Raw genomic sequence first — 17,530 nt, forward strand, 5'->3', positions numbered from 1 at the left:
CGCAACAGAAGGAAATAGTCATCACAAAAGATCCTTGAAGACAGATGCACGGGAGGAATTTAATTTATTTTCTTTCTTCCCCCCCACAAAAACGATGGCCATGGTTAAACACTACAGGCGGTCAAACACAAATAATAATAATAATAATAATTATCTCACTCATTTTTTTAAAAAAAATAAAAAATAATAATTATATACACAACAGAATTAATTCCCATCATTTGGTCACAAACACTCCCCTCAGGGAAAAAAATAAACACAAATTAGATTGAAGAAAACATTGAGAGGGTTTACCAGGGGAATGCACTGCGACATGGAGGAATGAGATAGGGGTTATGCCTTGATAGGGCAATTTAATACTGTTGTAGAGACCAGAGTGGGCAGTGAAAAGGAGAACGCATGAATATTTGCTCCAGATTTCTCTGCCCTGGGCTCAAGCTTAACACTGATCTGAGGGTTTAAGGGCCTTCTGGCTGTTTGGGAGTCTAGGCTTGACCGGGGGTGGGGGAAGAGAGAGAAGGGGTGGGTACCAAGTTTTGGCCAAGCCATCAGCAGACCTCAAGCGGTCTGGGGCGATCATTTCGGAAATGAGGGTTTGAGTGGCACATCTGAGACAGGGAGGCTAGCAAGTCTGCATCACTGACTTTCAATCCGCCAGATGGAAAAAAATCCTCTTGCAACGTGGGACAAAAGTGTTGCTTTCTGGGCAAACCAGGTGTGAAGAACCTCTGGCCTTCCAGGCAGTTGCTGAACAGCAACTCCCCATCATACCTGGCCATTTGCTTGGGCTGATGTGAGTTATAGTTCATCAACATCTGGGGGGGCGGAAGGTTCCCCACATCTGTGGTAAACGCTTTTCTCCCCTATAGTTTAACTTCACAAAATGAAAAGCACTGAGTAAAGATTTTGCCTGCTTCCTCCTCCTTTAAAAATGAAAGAGTTGAAGGGGATGAGATGCTCCCAGAATTATTCAGGATGGACCCAGAAAAGCAAAACCTTTCCTGTTGCTTTGTTTTGGATAAGAGGCATTTGGCGGTGGTGGGAAGTGGTCAGCGCCAAATGTGTGTGGATGTTGGGCTACGCACATTTTAAAAATGTGCATCTAACTAAAGGCAAGACATGCACACACCTCAGCGAACTGCAGAGGGCACAGAATTCAGCGGTGGCAGGCATTAATCGGCATAGATTTCATCCGTTCAGGCCTCCCCCTGGTAACATAGGAACACAAAGCCATTGTTGCATGGGTTACACCCCCCCTTTTTTAAAAGCACGGTTGAATAAACTCAGAAGGCACAACCTGAAAGTAAGAGACAGAGAAAAGGGCATCTATCGGAGGGAAGTGAATAGGCTGGAACCAAGCCCAATTTAGGAACTTAAGCGATGGTTCTTTGGAAAACAGCGTGGGAGCAAAAACTCACATGCCCCTCCCCTACCACCCACGCCAACAAATGCACACCATCATGATATACCCCTTTCCCCCAGACCCAAACACACACACGCACCCTACAACCCCCCGCCCACAAAATTCCCCCTGCACAAAAATCTCAGCAATCTCAAGCCCACGAGAAGCCCAGCAATAAGAACAAGGGCATCACCTAGCAAGAAACCGAGACGCATTGCAGCTCTGTATCTTAGCTCCGCTAACAAGCCCCTTGTCGGCATGTGCGGGAACAGTGGAACTTTTCATCATGATAGGGAAGAAGAAAGATCCCTTAGAGAGAGAGAGAGAGAGAGAGAGAGAGAGAGAGAGCGCACAGCTGCCCTGTCAGGATAGCTGACACTCCTCAGGATAGGAGTCCTAAAGCCACTGGTTTCAAAATGAAGCAGCACCGCATGATCTGGGCATCGCCAGGATGCCAAAAACAAATAAATCGGCTCGAAACACAGAAATGTATTGTCAAGCTCCTTCGAGCCAACAGCTCTGGGGAGTTGGGGAAGACAGTCCTTAATTGGTTCGACATCTTACGAGATCGCAGTGAAGGAAGAAACCTGACACGTTCTGGGCAAGCTTTGCAGAGAAGTGGCAAAGCAGCTCATTTAACCAGCTGTTAAGTCAAGATGTCAACGATGCCGCGGCTGTTCAGTGCCAGGCTGCTGGACTTCTGGCGGGGGGGGGGGGAGGGAGGCAGCCCCTCCCCTTTCACAAGGGGGCAGCACAAAAAAATCACACATCCCCCCCCCAACAAACCACAGACTTGTTATTTGGTGCCAATGAAATCTTCAACTCTCCCACTTTTTAACACGGCTTGCAGATCAATAAGTATCAGAGAGGTTCAAACTTGTGGGAACTTTTGTTTTTTTTTAAGAGCTTGGCAATTTAATAGTAATAGTTGCCGTCAAGGACACAGGCTTAGGAAGAAAGTTGATTATGCCCCAGCTAAGAGAGAGAGAGATAATGATTTTAAAAAGTGGTTTGCAGGGCTGAGCTGATACCTGCTGCAACCAGAAAATGCCAGGGCCAAATTAAGGTTTAAAGATGTGGGCTGCCCTCCTTCCTTCCTCCTCAAGGGGTCAAAGGAATAAAGCAGTGGGTCTGAGAAGCAGAAAAGAGATCTGAAGTCTTTCAATGGATTTAGAGGGACAGAGAGGAGGACCTGGTTCTGATTTTCTTTCCCTTAAAAAAAAAAAAACCCACATGCACCACCACACAATCACAAAGAGCTATGCAGAGACAGACTTTACACATTTTAAACACACATTGCACATTTACACACACACACCCTGCATTCCTGCTTCAAGGAAATGAAATCAGAACTCGAAACCAGGCAATTTTTGTGTCCTACACCCCAGGAGCCCAAATGCACACATATAATTTCGGAAGACGGGAAACTGAGATGCCTGAATTAGCGTCACTGGTGGCACAGAATGGTTTAAAAGAGGGAGGGGTCCACAAACACAGGGTTGCATGCAGCTGAGAGTAGACCCACTGAAATTCACAAGACCGAACCTATTAATTTCAGCAGGACTACTTGTAAGTAAAACTAACATTGGAGACAGCCCACGTTTTGGTTTTAAAGACACCAACAAGGTTGTGATGGGGTGAGACGCTCGACGCGATTCCTTCCCTGCCTGCCTTGTGGCACAGAACAGGTTTTAACAGGTGGGGTGACACGGAAGGAGGATTTTGTTTTACTTTTGTGCGGAGGCAGAGCTGTAGGGGTCCTTTTCTTGGAATGCATTTTCTCTCCGGCTGTTCGGCCTGGGAAGAAAAAACCTGCAAAATCCACACTCCACAACTGTGCTTTATCAAGCCCATCAGCATCAGGGCTGTCACCTTTCCAAACCGGAGAGATTTAGCAGAAGCAAGAACAGAGGAAAAAACCTACGGAGGCAGGAGTCCGCTGGAATAACTGCGAAGGGGGCAGCCGAGATGGGGCTTGCGAGGAGCCCCAGACCGGCCTGGGCTGGCTTGAGGTGACTCTGCAACTACATGAACTCTCTCAAGTGCTCCTGGAAACTGCTGCAGACAGTCCCCCCACCCCACCCCCTTTGCAAAAAAAAAATTCTATTTCGGTCCTGGACTGGGTGTCACAATTGCAACTTTTCAAGACTTGCTAGTTAAAGGGAAGTCTTTCTATGAAAACTGGATTCTCAGAGACACCCCCCGGAGATCTACTGTTCGGAGGACTGAATTCCCCAGCAGTCCTTACAATCACTTGCAGGAGGAAGGGAAAGATTGGAGATCTGCCGTGGGGTGTGTGGGTGTCAAACAAACCCAACCAGATGTGTCACGGGTAGATTTGAGGGGACATGGCAGGGCCACTCTACAAATTGGTGCCTCTGTAGCTGGTGAGCTGTTGTCCCAATGCACGTGACCTGCTCGGGTTTGCTTAGGGAATTGCTGCTAGATGCCTAGCGCATGCAGGAGAAAACCTTTCAACACTCCAGAAATATATTTAAGTTTGGTTTTCTATACAGTGGCAGCAGCCTGGTATGGAGCGACCAGCTGGTGGCAGTTTAAGGGGCTGAGACAGGTAGGAATTACGGGCACCGATCACCAGTGGGTTTGATTAGGGGAAACTTTCACCAATGAGCTTGCCTTTCCCTGCAAAATGTCTGCGGCAGGGTGCCAGCCAGCCACCCGCAAGGCAAGCAAGGTTCTTCTCAGTGATGCTGAACCGCCACCGGCCATCAAGCCTATTCTGTACTGGAAACCCTTCAAGCATGCTGGTTCAGCTCCACTCCCAATGTCTCTCTCCCTCAAGAGCGGGGTTTTGCCCTCCAGAGGACACTGGACTCCCAACTCCCATCAGCCCCGGGGCCAGGGATGATGGGAGTTGTAGTCCCAACATCTGGAAGGCCACAAGTTCAAACCCTCTGCTCTAACGCTTCCATACTACAATGCCAAGCTAAGATGGCCCGGGAAGAGATCATTTGAGGTCCCAATTTCCAATTCAGGGTGCTGACTTATTCTTTAAAAAAATTAAGCCTTTAGAGAGCTAGGAGACCTGAATCTGTTCTGTATGCACACACCTGCTCCATCTTGGGTCTTCAACGCAGGGTTGGTGAATCTGTGACTCCTTTCAGGTGCTAGACTACAACTCCCAGCAGCCAGTAGTGGTCAGAGGTGATGGGAGTCGTAGTCCAGCAATGCCTGGAGGGTTGCAGGTGCAAACAAACCCACGGCACTCCCGCTGCCAAACCCTTGCAAAACTGACCCATGAGGCTTTCCTCACTCACAAGAGGCAAACGCTGCCTTTCACTAACACACACAAACACACCCCAACATACACTTACTTTTAGTGGCACGATTTTTTGTTCCCTTCCATATGCACCTATAACCTCCCCCCCCCCCAAAAAAAAAGATAATTAAGGATCAAAGGTTTGGTTCACTCAAGTGGAGACTTTCCCCCACCCCCAAACATCAAGGATCCAGCCTCTAGCTGAGAAAAACAACAACTCAAAAGTGCAGTTAAGTGGAATGAAAATGAAAATTCTATGCAGGGAATTCCAGAGTCTCCAGTAAAAAAAGAGAGAGAGAAAAGTGTCTCTTCTTCTTAGACTTACTGAAACTACGAGTGCGAAATAGGAGGAAATTGCTGGCCAAAGCTTGAGATATAGCGGCTAAGTGCTGCATTGGTCTTCTGAGTCTTTTGAGATGGTGAACACCTGGTTTTAGGATAAGGCAAGGAGAGGAGAAAAGGACAGGTGTTCCTTCCATCTGGAATATGGCATAGATATGAATCGTGCCGGCGGGGCGGTGAAATGTCGGGACGATGCCGATCGGAAGCCAATCAGGGCAGCAGGTGAGCGAGCCCCTAAGATTAGACGACAAGCGTTCAGACCACAACTCCCAGAGTCTTCTGGCCCCCCGAGAGGTCACTGGGGGGCGTTCCCCCAGTGAGAAAGGAGCCGATCCGCTTTTGTTGCCTTTAAAGTGCACGAAGGTGACCCGGGGGCCACGCGGGATCCGAAGCGGCGGCTTGGGAGGCGGGAGCGGAGTGGTCAGATGGTCCGGTAGTGCTGTCGTAGCCTGGCCTGCAGGAATTCGTGGGTCAGGTTGTGGCGCGTGATGATGCCAACGATCTGTGAAGAGGTGGCGGGAGAAAAAGAGGGCAGGGTAAACCAGTGTTACCCATCTCATCCGTCTTTTAGGGTGGCAGCATCTACACAATGGAACTCCCTGCCTATTGATAACAGGCATGCGTCTTCGCTCTTTTCAGCCCTTGCTAAAAATGTTTTTGTTTAGACAAGCCTTCTGGTAACTTTGTTTTACAGTGGTACCTCGGGTTAAGTACTTAATTCGCTCCGGAGGTCTGTTCTTAACCTGAAACTGTTCTTAACCTGAAGCACCACTTTAGCTAATGGGGCCTCCTGCTGCCACCGCGCTGCCGGAGCACGATTTCTGTTCTCCTCCTGAAGCAAAGTTCTTAACCCGAGGTACTATTTCAGGGTTAGTGGAGTCTGTAACCTGAAGCGTATGCAACCCAAGGTACCACTGTAAATGGTAAATGCATCTGGCCCTCCCTCCATGAATCTGAACAACTGTAAATGCATCTGGCCCTCCCTCCATGAATCTGAACTATGTTGTCTGAGGCTTGTGGGAACTGCAGCCCAAAAGACCCAGAAGACAGGCAGTCTTATGCCTCCAAACACCTGCTAGCTTATTGCAGGATAACTTAGTGCATTGTGGTTTAAAAAAGCATTATTCAGAATAGTGGTTTGCATGACCCACTAAGGAAGATAAAGGTAAAGGTAAAGGGACCCCTGACCATTAAGTCCAGTCGTGGCCAACTGGGGTTGCGGCGCTCATCTCGCTTTATTGGCCGAGGGAGCCGGCGTACAGCTTCCAGGTCATGTGGCCAGCATGACTAAGCCGCTTCTGGCAAAGCAGAGCAGTGAACAGAAACGCCGTTTACCTTCCCACCAGAGCAGTACCTATTTATCTACTTACACTTAGATGTGCTTTGGAACTGCTAAGTTGTCAGGAGCAGGGACTGAGCAACGGGAGCTCACCCCGTCATGGGGATTCGAACCGCCAACCTTCTGATCGGCAAGCCCTAGGCTCTGTGGTTTAACCCACAGCGCCACCCACGTCCCTACTAAGGAAGATAGCAACACGATAAAACAGTTACCGTATTTTTCGTACCATAGGACACACTTTTTCCCTCCTAAAAAGCAAGGGGAAATGTGTGTGCGTCCTATGGAGTGAATGCAGGGGGGGGAGGCAGGCGGAAAAAGCCCCCAAGAGCCGCACACAAGCTCCATGCGCTCCTGTGGGCTTTTCCACAGGAGGGAGAAGGAACTGACTGGCCACATCAGTCCCTTCTCCCACCTCCCAGAAAAGCCAGGAGAAGCCGCGATCTCTTTAAAGGGGTTGCGCGGCTTCTGCGGGCTTTTGGGAGAATCCCCCAACTCCCAGTAAAGCCAGGAAAGCCCTGCGCAGCGTCTCCCGGCAAGGAGAGACTGCACGGGGCTAAAGGGGGAGCCAAAACAGCGAGTGGGATCCATCCTGCTCGCTGCCTTGGCTTCTTCCATAGCTGTGCGCAACCCCTCTGGCAAGGAGAGGCTGCACGGGGCTAAAGGGGGAGCCAAAACAGCGAGCGGGATCCATCCTGCTCGCTGCCTTGGCTTCTTCCATAGCTGTGCGCAACCCCTCCGGTAAGGAGAAGCTGCACGGGGCTATGGCTTCTTTAGCCCTGCGCAGCGTCTCCCGTGAAGGAGAGGTTGCACGGGGCTAAAGAGGAAGCCAAAACAGCGAACGGGATCAATCCTGCTAGCTGCCTTGGCTTGTGCCATAGCCGCGCGCAACCCCTCCAGAAGGGAGAGGTTGTATGCAGCCTGTACGCTGCTCTTTGGGGCTGGGGGGGGGATTTTTTCCCTTGATTTCCCTCCCTAAAAACTGGGTGCGCCCTATGGTCCAGTGCGCCCTATGGTGCGAAAAATACGGGGTGATCGCACATTTACTCAAAATCCAATAAAATACATTTTGTTTAATTAATTCAACAACATTGATAAGCTTGATCTAAAAATACCAGCTTTTCAAAGTCTGATAGTCATTTATACCTCTGGCAACCCCCAGGTAATGTCACCAACCCCCATGGGGCAGTACTGCCCACGTGGGGGACCCACTCCTTGGGAGAGCCGCCCAGTCTTTTGCCTCCATACATCTGCTAGCAGTTTATGCCAGGATCATCCAGGCCAGGGTTTCCCAAACTTGGGTCTCCAGCTGTTCTTGGACTACAACTCCCATCATCCCTACCTGGCAGGACGAAGGGTCAGGGATGATGGGAACTGTAGTGAAAAAGCCGCCGGAGACCCAAGTCTGGGAAACACTCATAGCTCAGCATACTACAAACTGGCCTCCTATGCTCTGCACTATATGTTGGGATTGTTTGTTCTAGAGCACAGCAACCTCTAGTGGTGATTATTAGGCAGACACATCTGCCTTTAAGCTCTGGATCCGGCATCCCCAAACTTGGTCCTCCAGCTGCTTTGGGACTACAATTCCCATCATCCCTGACCACTGGGTGCTTTTAGCTAGGGATGACGGGAGTTGACCCAAAACAGCTGGAGGGCTCAGTTTGGGGATGCCTGCTCTGGATTCTCCAGCAAGACGGCCTCTGGATTTTAAACTCTTGGCACAAACCTAATTAGGCAGGAGAGGAAGTCGTGGGAGAAAAGTTACACCCAGATCCAGTTGCAAAATTCTTCCCAAAGACAGTATGTACAGGTTAAACTCACCTCCCCAACAGCATTCACCACAGGCAAATGCCTGAGCCCCATCGTCCGGAAGAGGTTGAAGACTTGCGAGACGTGAGTATTCGGCGAAACCGTGAAAGGGGAGGGATTCATGTAAGGCGTGATGTCCTGCCAGAGGAGTTAAGCAGACAGGGGGAAGGTTGTCAAATGCAACCCAGCAATAAAGCAGCAAAAAGCACTTTTGTAAGAAGCTAAGGAGAGCTGGCTGGATCAGACCAATAGCCCATCTATTATTATTTTTGCCTATGTATTTTTTTTAATTTTGTACTTTTCAAGTTTATACGTTTCACTGATTTTACAATCATGACATTTCATAACTTGACTTTCTTCCCCCTCTTTCTGCAGTTCCTCAAATTTGTTTTTAATATCTTCTGCACATCCTAATTAACTTAATTTGCTCATTTATTCTTCTTCTCTAAATATATACTCTTTTGAAACTGCAGATTATTACAATAATCCTGCCAATATCTGTTTATAATTTATCTGCAACTATTCAATAAACTATTTCTATTCTTTTATATTTAAAAAAAACTGTTATCTTGATTTCCTATTTTTCCAGCAAGTTTTGCCATTTCAGCATATTCCCTAAGTTTTTGTATGCATTCTTCCTTTGCTGGGACTTCTGCTTCTTTCCACTTTGGGGCAAGTAACATTCTTGCCACTGTAGTAGCATACATGAATAAGTTTCTATACATTTTAGGAAGTTCTGTCCCTAGAATTCCCAAAAGAAAAGCTTCTGGGTATTTTTTTACAAAGGTTATTTTAAACACCCTTTTCATTTCATTTTATATCATTTCCCAGTAAGCTTTAACTTTACTACAAGACCACCACATATGATAAAAAGAACCTTCTTTCTCTTTACGTTTCCAACACTTCTTTGATTTAGATTTATACACTCTTGCCAATTTACTCCGTGTTAGATACAATTGATATATCATTTTCAGGAGGAGAGGGCTCTTGGGTTCGAGTCCTGCTTGCGAGCCTCCCCCAGGATGGTACACTGGCCTGGTCCTTCAGGGCTCCTGTTATGTTCTTATGTGTTTATTATGAGAGAGCTAGTTCTTTGTCCCATATCCTGCCACTGCTACAATCTACCAGTCTGCTTGCGAAAACCGCTTCCCCAGAGAGATAAACAAAAAGGGGAACACTTCTTTGATTTAGATTTAGACATTTTTGCCAATTTGCTCGGTGTTTGGTACCATCTAATGCAATAGCCCATCTAGTCCAGCATTCTGTTCTCAATGTGGCCCAATGGAAAACTCGCAAGCAAGAGCCCTCTCTGCTCCCCTGGTTTCCAGCCGCAGGTATTCAGATGCATTGCTGCTTCTGACCATGGAGAAATAGCACAGCCATCGTGGCTGGTAGCTATTGACAGCCTGACACTCCACAAATTTGTGCAAGCACACGCTTAAATAAATAAATAAATAAATAATACCCCGCCCATCTGGCTGGGCTTCCCCAGCCACTCTGGGCAGTTTCCAAAAAATATTAAAATACTGTAGTACATCAAACATTAAAAGCTTCCCTAAACAGGGCTGCCTTCAGATGTCTTCTAAAAGTCTGGTAGTAATTGTTCTCTTTGACATCTGGTGGGAGGGCGTTCCACAGGGCGGGTGCCACTACTGAGAAGGCCCTCTGCCTGGTTCCCTGTAACTTGGCTTTCTCACAGTGAGGGAACCGCCAGAAGGCCCTCAGTGCTGGACCTCAGTGTCCAGGCAGAACGATGGGGGTGGAGACGCTCCTTCAGATATACTGGACCAATGCCATTTAGGGTTTTAAAGGTCAGCACCAACACTTTGAATTGTGCTCAGAAACGTACTGTGAGCCAATGTAGGTCTTTCAAGACCGGTGTTATATGGTCTTGTTGGCCACTCCCAGTCACCAGTCTTGCTGCCGCATTCTGGACTAGTTGTAGTTTCCGGGTCACCTTCAAAGGTAGCCCCACGTAGAGCGCATTGCAATAGTCCAAGGCGAAGATAACCAGAGCATGCACCACTCTGGCGAGGCAGTCTGTGGGCAGGTAGGGTCTCAGCCTATGTACCAGATGGAGCTGGTAAAAAGCTGCCCTGGACACATAATTGACCTGTGCCTCCATGGACAGCTGTGAGTCCAAAATGACTTCCAGGCTTTGCACCTGGTCCTTCAGGGGCACAGTTACCCCATTCAGGACCAGGAAGTCCTCCACACCCGCCCACCTCCTGTCCCCCCAAAACAGTACTTCTGTCTTGTCAGGATTCAACCTCAATCTGTTAGCCGCCATCCATCCCTTACCACAATCATCCTGGGGTTCAGAAGCGTGAGGTCCAGATCGTGGATGTCGGGATAGCGAGGGTAATCTTCCGCCATCTCGCCGTATGAAAGGCGAGGCTGACTGGTGCTCTGGAAGGCAAATCTCAGTCAGGCGGACACAGATCAAATCCTACGACGTATCAAAAGTGGAGAACAGGAAATCCTGGACTGTGAATTTCTATTGCAAGGGAAGCTGGGGGGAAGCTGGGGCAGGACCACTGTCCTCTAGGGTCCTGGGAAGGAATTTCTGATCTTTGAATGAGAAGAGTAGTCCCCACTTATTTGTAAAAATATGTACATACCACTGTTGATTAAATAAATACCGTATTTTTTGCTCTATAGGACTCACTTTTTCCCTCCTAAAAAGTAAGGGAAAATGTGTGTGCGTCTTATGGAGCGAATGCAGGATGTGCAGCTATCCCAAAAGCCAGAACAGCAAGAGGGAGCGCTGCTTTCACTGCACAGCGATCCCTCTTGCTGTTCTGGCTTCTGAGATTCAGAATATTTTTTTTTCTTGTTTTCCTCCTCCAAAAACTAGGTGTGTCTTGTGGTCTGTTGCATCTTATAGAGCGAAAAACACGGTAACTAAATCAGAACAGTGCTCCATGGCGACCCGGAAGTAACGGAGTGCATTACTTCCGGGTTTCGCCGCTAGCACATGCACAGACACTCAAAATGATGTCACGCACATGCGCGGAAGCGGCGAATCGCAGATGTGGGTTGCGTTCGCTTCAGAATGTGAACGGGGCTCCAGAACGGATCCCGTTTGCATCCAGAGGTACCACTGTACATAAAAAAGTTAAAATCAGATTATGCAGTACAGAGGCACATACATCATTCATGTGCTACTCCCGAGCTGAAAGAAAAGAACCTCTTTTAAGATAAAATTTGGGTTCTAGTTTGTCCTCTATGGATGTTTCAAACATATCAAGACAGGACAGGAGGAATTTTCTTGGGGAAACTCAATAAAAAATGTTAATCGTTTAAATAAAAAAAGGACAAATATCCACTGGGAAGGGGGGCCAGGAACATGGGGATTTTTTCCCTTCAGGTGCAGGTGAGAAGAGAACACCTCTGTCAGGGACGCTGTCAATGCAAGGTCTCTTCCACATTACACACTAACGTCACCCCAAGCAGTTTGCAGGCCCAAGTAATCCAATAAGCGAAACCAACTCACCGACTGATTCTCCGCATAACAGACTCCTCGCACCAGCAAGGTGACGAGCTGCGAGCGCAGGATGAGGCCGTGGAAGGTCAGGGGCCGGAATCGCTCCTCCATGGTCCACTCTTCGCTGGGCGATTGGTCCGGGTAAAGGTTAGGATATGGGGTGTACCTGGGATGAGGGGGGAGGAGTCGATCAGGTAACATACAGGTAATTATTGAGCAAGCCATTCTGGAGATGGATTGCAGGGGTGCCTGCAGGAAATAGGGGCCGGTTCAGGCCAGCCAACCAGTCAGCCCCTGAAACATTTGCACGCTCTCACTAGCTCCCTAAGTGTCTGGCATTGAGATGAAGAACTCACTGACCTGGCACCTGCTAGATGCTTTAGACTACAGTAGTACCTTGGTTCTCAAACTTAATCCATTCCAGAAGTCCATTCCAACACCAAAGCGTTTCAAAACCAAGGCACGCTTCCCCATAGAAAGTAATGCAAAGTGGATTTATCTGTTCCAGACTTTTATAAGGTGGTACCTCGGGTTACATACGCTTCAGGTTACAGACTCCGCTAACCCAGAAATAGTACCTTGGGTTAAGAACTTTGCTTCAGGAGCGGTACCTATTTATCTACTTCCACTTTGACGTGCTTTTGAACCGCTAGGTTAGCAGGAGCAGGGACCAAGTAAAGGGAGCTCACCCCGTCGCGGGGATTCGAACCACCAACCTTCTGATCAGCAAGCCCTAGGCTCTGTGGTTTAACCCACAGCGCCACCAGGAGGAAATAATTAATAACAGGACCCACAAAGGGGAGGAGGGAAGTCCAGGAGATTCCTTGGAATCTGGTTTTTATGTTGTACATCTCTTGACTGCAAAACTTTAATTTGGAAAACCAAGTACCGTATCTTTTGCTCTATAAGACTCACTTTTTCCCTCCTAAATAGTAAAGGGAAATGTGTGTGCGTCTTATGGAGCGAATGCAGGCTGTGCAGCTATCCCAGAAACCAGAACAGCAAGAGGGATTGCTGCTTTCGCTGTGCAGCGATCCCTCTTGCTGTTCTAGCTTCTGAGATTCAGAATATTTTTTTTCTTGTTTTCTTCCTCCAAAACCTAGGTGCGTCTTGTGGTCTGGTGCGTCTTATAGAGCGAAAAATACGGTAATTGCTTTATGGAATGTTGCACTCAGCCTGAAAGAGATCCCCCCCCCCCCCGGTCCTGTGTTTGCTCACCTCCGCTCCAGCATCTGTTGCAACATATCCTCTGTCTCCGGAGGCTCCTCCGTCGCGATGTGGTCGTCACAGACGTTGCGAAGCTCGCTGGACGGGTAGGACTTCATGGACTGGCTGCGTTTACGCTGCTCGCCGGCCCGGGTGAGGATGCTGGATTTCTGGCAAAAATAAACCGCCACTGTTTCATCACGTCCATCGTTACTGACTCCCAAGAGGAATTTGAAAAACATTCCTCTTCGCCCAGGCACTGGCTGGCCAAGGAATTAATACAGTGGTACCTCGGGATGCAAACGGGATCCGTTCTGGAACCCCGTTCGCATCCAGAAGCAAACGTAATTAACAACGGCATGTCTGCGCACACACACGTCGCTTTTCACCGCTTCTGCGCATGACGTCATTTTGAGCGTCTGCACATGCGCGAGCGGCGAAACCCGGAAGTAACGGGCTCCGTTACTTCCAGGTTGTTGCGGAGTGCAACTCGAATGCGCTCAACATGAAGCATATTCAACCCTGTGAGAGCAGAGAGCCAAAAGAACAAAGGAAGAAAGGAAACAGGAAACCACTAACGTCACATCCCGTCTCCCTTTCCCGTGAGACTGCAAGGTCTCTGGAATGTAAACAGAGTCCTGTGACTCCCAGCAGCTGCTCAGTGAGAAACAGAAACTAACATGTACCACGAGATAGAATCATGAGAGTTGTAGAGTTGTAAGGGAACGCATCTAGTCCAACCTGCCTCATATCAATGGGCAGGGAGTTCCAAAGATCTAGGAGCTGCCATACTCAAGGAAAGCACTCCATTTATTCCCCACAAGGGACTCCAGTGCCGGAACCCACCTTGAACTTGATGTTGTTGCTGATCAGCTGGTCCCACTTCATGAACTCCCTCTCGTACGCCCGGTTTTCGGTCACCACCGGGAAGGCGTGGTGAACCGTCGTGCGCAAGATGCTGACGAGGGACTGGATCCGGGTGTGGGGGTAAACGTACATCAGGTTGGGCTCCATGATGTCGCTGGCTCTCAGCCTGGGGAACATCAGGAAGAAGCAGGCTTGAGAGTTGCACAGATATGCACAGAGAGCAAGCAATTTTAACACAGGACAACTTAAAGATTGTTGAGATCGGGGACTGACTTGTCCATTTCTGCCTTGGTTTCCCACTCGAGAAGCGGCACCCCTCGCAAGTTGATGTAGATGTCGTAGATACCCTTGTTGAAGAGGTCTCCAGTCCATTTGGCTACCTGGAAAGAGGAGGATGAGGAGGAGCTGGTACGACAAGCTCCTAAACACAGGAGAAAAACCTCCAAATTAGATCACTGCAATGCATACTACATGGGGAACACCTTGGAGACAACTCGGAAACCTCCATTGGTTTCCACAGTGGCCAGACTCCTGGCTGGGGCTCCCTTTAGATCTCATATAAGATAAAGGTAAAGGAGCCCTGGACGGTTAAGTCCAGTCAAAGGCAACTATGGGGTTGTGGCGCTCATCTCATTTTCAGGCCGAGGTAGCCGGCATTTGTCCACAGACAGCTTTCCAGGTCATGTGGCCAGCATGACTAAACTGCTTCTGGCACAACAGGACACCGTGACGGAAACCAGAGCTCTGGGAAACACCGTTTACCTTCCTGCCGAAGAGGAACCTACTTATCTACTTGCACTGGTGTGCTTTCGAACTGCTAGGCTGGCAGGAGCTGGGACAGAGCAACAGGAGCTCACCCCGTCGCAGGGATTCGAACTGCCAACCTTCTGATCAGCAAGCCCAAGAGGCTCAGTGGTTTGCAGCACAGCGCTACCCGCGTCGCTTCCAGATCTCATAGAAGCCATTTTAAAGCACCTACATTGGTTGCCAGTTCATTTCTGAATTAGGGAGTTCTGCTTTGGGAAGTCCTCAGGTTAGCTAAGGAGGCTTTCTGTCCCGCAATCCTCATTTTGTTAATCTGTGGTCTGATGCAAACTGCACCTACAAAGTGGCCTGGCACAAGTGCCGATGTAGCTGCACAGGGTGATGGTGGTGGATCATAGAACTGGAAGGGATCCCAAGGGTCATCGAATCCAACCGCCTCCAATGCAGGTATCCCAACACATAGTCCCCCATCCAATTTGAAACCGTACCGAACCCTGCTTAGCTTTGCAATTGCGCTAGCCGTTGGAAGATTCGGTGCCGCTGCTAACAGGCTCACCATAAGCGTGATCATGATGGGGAGCCCGTAAGTGATCTCGTTCGTGGACTCGATCAGGATGACGGTGAGGCTGATTGTCATGCGCACCACGCCTCCCAGGAAGGCAGCTGCCCCGATCAGGGCAAAGGTCCCCGAGTAGATGTGATCCAGGCCGATGTAACTAGGGGAGCGGAGAGAAGACAAGTCGGAGGGTGTCAGGATACAGCGGAGACAAGCAGGGAGGGTCTGGGGGAGAGAGGGAGGGGGGCCCTGCCCCGTAGCGCCATGCGCAAAGCAGAGGAGGCACCTTTTGAGGAGGTTGGCCACCAGGCGTCCGAAGGCAGCCCCGCAAAGCAGCGACGGGACAAAGAGGCCGCTGGGCACAGAAATCCCGTAAGTCCAGCAGGAAAGGAGGAAATAGAGGAGGAAGAACAGGGAGAGGGTGACTGGGCTGAAGGTACCTGCAAAGACAACAGGGAAAGAGGCTTGGGTGGCAGCCCACAGGAGCCCTGCCCACTGACACGAGAGGCCACGCCCCAGTCAGGAAGAGCTCTTCCCCCTGCCCCAAAAGAAGCACCCTGCCCACAGAAGCCGTCTTGCAGCACTCCAGTTATTCTGAGTGGCTGGGGAAAGAGGCAGTTTAAGTGGCAGCCGGCAGGAGCCCCGCCCACTGAAGTAAAAGGCCACGCCCCTTTCAGCAAGAGCTTTGCCGCCCCAAGAAGACTCCCACCCACAGAAGCCATCCTAAGGCACTCAGGTTATTTCGATACTGTGCGTTTATCGCTCTATAGGAGGGCTGGAGTCATATGGTATCAGGAGTTCAGCTCCTATCGTACCCTTCCCACTAGAGCCCAGCAACATCCAGGGGACCCTCAGGTGTTCCCCAGACCCTTCTCTATAAGGACGAGCATTTGGTTTTGTTTTCTAAATCCCTGGAGTCCGGCGGCGGTGGGTCTATGTAAGGCTCCGTGAGAAATTGCCCTGGAAACATTCTCTGCTCTGGGCAAAAGACACACGCCCAAATCTTGCCCTGAAGATTGCAATGTTTTAATGGTAACTGTGCCTAACTATCTCCACATCAGCCTTCTCAATGACCCCGTCTCAATTGTGAGCTTCTAAAAAGCAGTTTTTGCTCATGAGAAGAAGAAAAGCTTCTTAAGTTCTTCTTGATCCCTTTCTCCTATATTCAAGTGTGCACCAGCACAGTTACCTTACATTCCCTTGTAAAAAATTGCAGAAAGCGTGTCATTCACACTACCGGCATTATCTTCAGCCTTGATCAGCTATTACCCAAGGCCAGAGTAATGTCTTTGTGTTTATGTGAATATGTATGTGGACTGAGAGCACCCTGAAGTGGACACAGGTGGTACTGCCGTGGCGACAAAATCCTAACTTTCAGAAGAGCTGTTCTAGGGCGGTCCATGGTAGTTCTGCTTTAGTAGCTTACAGACTCACGGGACATTATATGTACCGGCAAGTTACTAGCAACTCCAAAAGTCTAGTAAATCCACAGTAGCAATGGTAGCTCTTCTGGACACAGTAAGTCTGTATGCCAGTAAATTAGTAGTACAGTGGAACCTCGGGTTACAAACACCTCGGGTTACAGACTCCGCTAACCCGGAAGTAGTACCTCGGGTTAAGAACTTTACCTCAGGATGAGAACAGAAATAGCATGCTGGCAGTGTGGTGACAGTGGGAGGCCCCATCAGCTAAGGTGGTACCTCAGGTTAAGAACACTTTCAGGTTAAGAACGGACCTCCGGAACGAATTAAGTTTGTAACCAGAGGTACCACTGTAAGGCTACTCATCTAGCTGAGTAATAGCAGCTCTGCTTTATGTATAACACCCAGTAAGTTGTTAAGATAAGGTACTAGTCTAGTAAACAGCAAGTAACAGCAGCGGCTGTCCAATAGGAAGTTTAATAGATAAAACAAGAGTTGAAAAACAAAACTAATGGGAGATGTTGCAGTGTAGAGTCAGCCATGACAACCCCACTACTTCTCAGCTAGCCAGAATCCTGTTGGTCCTCCTTGTGCTATTTTGGGGTATTCTGCCTGAGAATTACCATATTTTTCGCTCTCTAAGACGCACCAGACCACAAGACGCACCTAGTTTTTGGAGGAGGTAAACAAGAAAAAAAATGTTCTGAATCCCAGAAGCCAGAACAGCGAGAGGGATCGCTGTGCAGCGAAAGCAACGATCCCTCTCACTGTTCTGGCTTCTGGGATAGCTGCGCAGCCTGCATTCGCTCCATAAGACGCACACACATTTCCCCTTACTTTTTAGGAGGGAAAAAGTGAGTCTTATAGAGCAAAAAATATGGTATTTCCCTGAATATTTTATGCTTTTACAATCCTTGGGGTTCTCCCCACAAAACCCCCACCTGTGAATCCTTCCTCTTGGGCATGGGTGACGCTGTGCATTGCTCCCCCCCCCCCTTTGGCTACAATGACACTCACAGCCTGAGCACCCAAAAACATCCAGGGTGTGATTTTCAA

At 48.9% G+C, this 17,530-nt stretch overlaps 1 protein-coding gene across 1 annotated transcript in view; it reads right to left on the bottom strand.

Annotated features, from left to right (window-relative positions):
• Positions 1-47: 47 nt before the first annotated feature.
• CLCN6 (chloride voltage-gated channel 6) overlaps positions 48-17,530 on the bottom strand; it is a 38,768-nt gene continuing 21,285 nt past the window's right edge. The window contains exons 15-23 of the mRNA XM_081870909.1: positions 15,340-15,493; positions 15,054-15,213; positions 14,006-14,112; positions 13,712-13,898; positions 12,878-13,035; positions 11,669-11,825; positions 10,474-10,581; positions 8,185-8,310; positions 48-5,526 (exon numbers count right to left, since the gene is read on the bottom strand). Coding sequence (XP_081727035.1) covers positions 5,446-5,526; positions 8,185-8,310; positions 10,474-10,581; positions 11,669-11,825; positions 12,878-13,035; positions 13,712-13,898; positions 14,006-14,112; positions 15,054-15,213; positions 15,340-15,493 — 1,238 coding nt within the window. The 3' untranslated portion in view covers positions 48-5,445. The remainder of the gene's footprint in view (positions 5,527-8,184; positions 8,311-10,473; positions 10,582-11,668; positions 11,826-12,877; positions 13,036-13,711; positions 13,899-14,005; positions 14,113-15,053; positions 15,214-15,339; positions 15,494-17,530) is intronic.

This window comes from Podarcis erhardii (assembly GCF_964252035.2).
Source record: "Podarcis erhardii genome assembly, chromosome: 7".
Taxonomy (NCBI): Eukaryota; Metazoa; Chordata; class Lepidosauria; order Squamata; family Lacertidae; genus Podarcis; species Podarcis erhardii.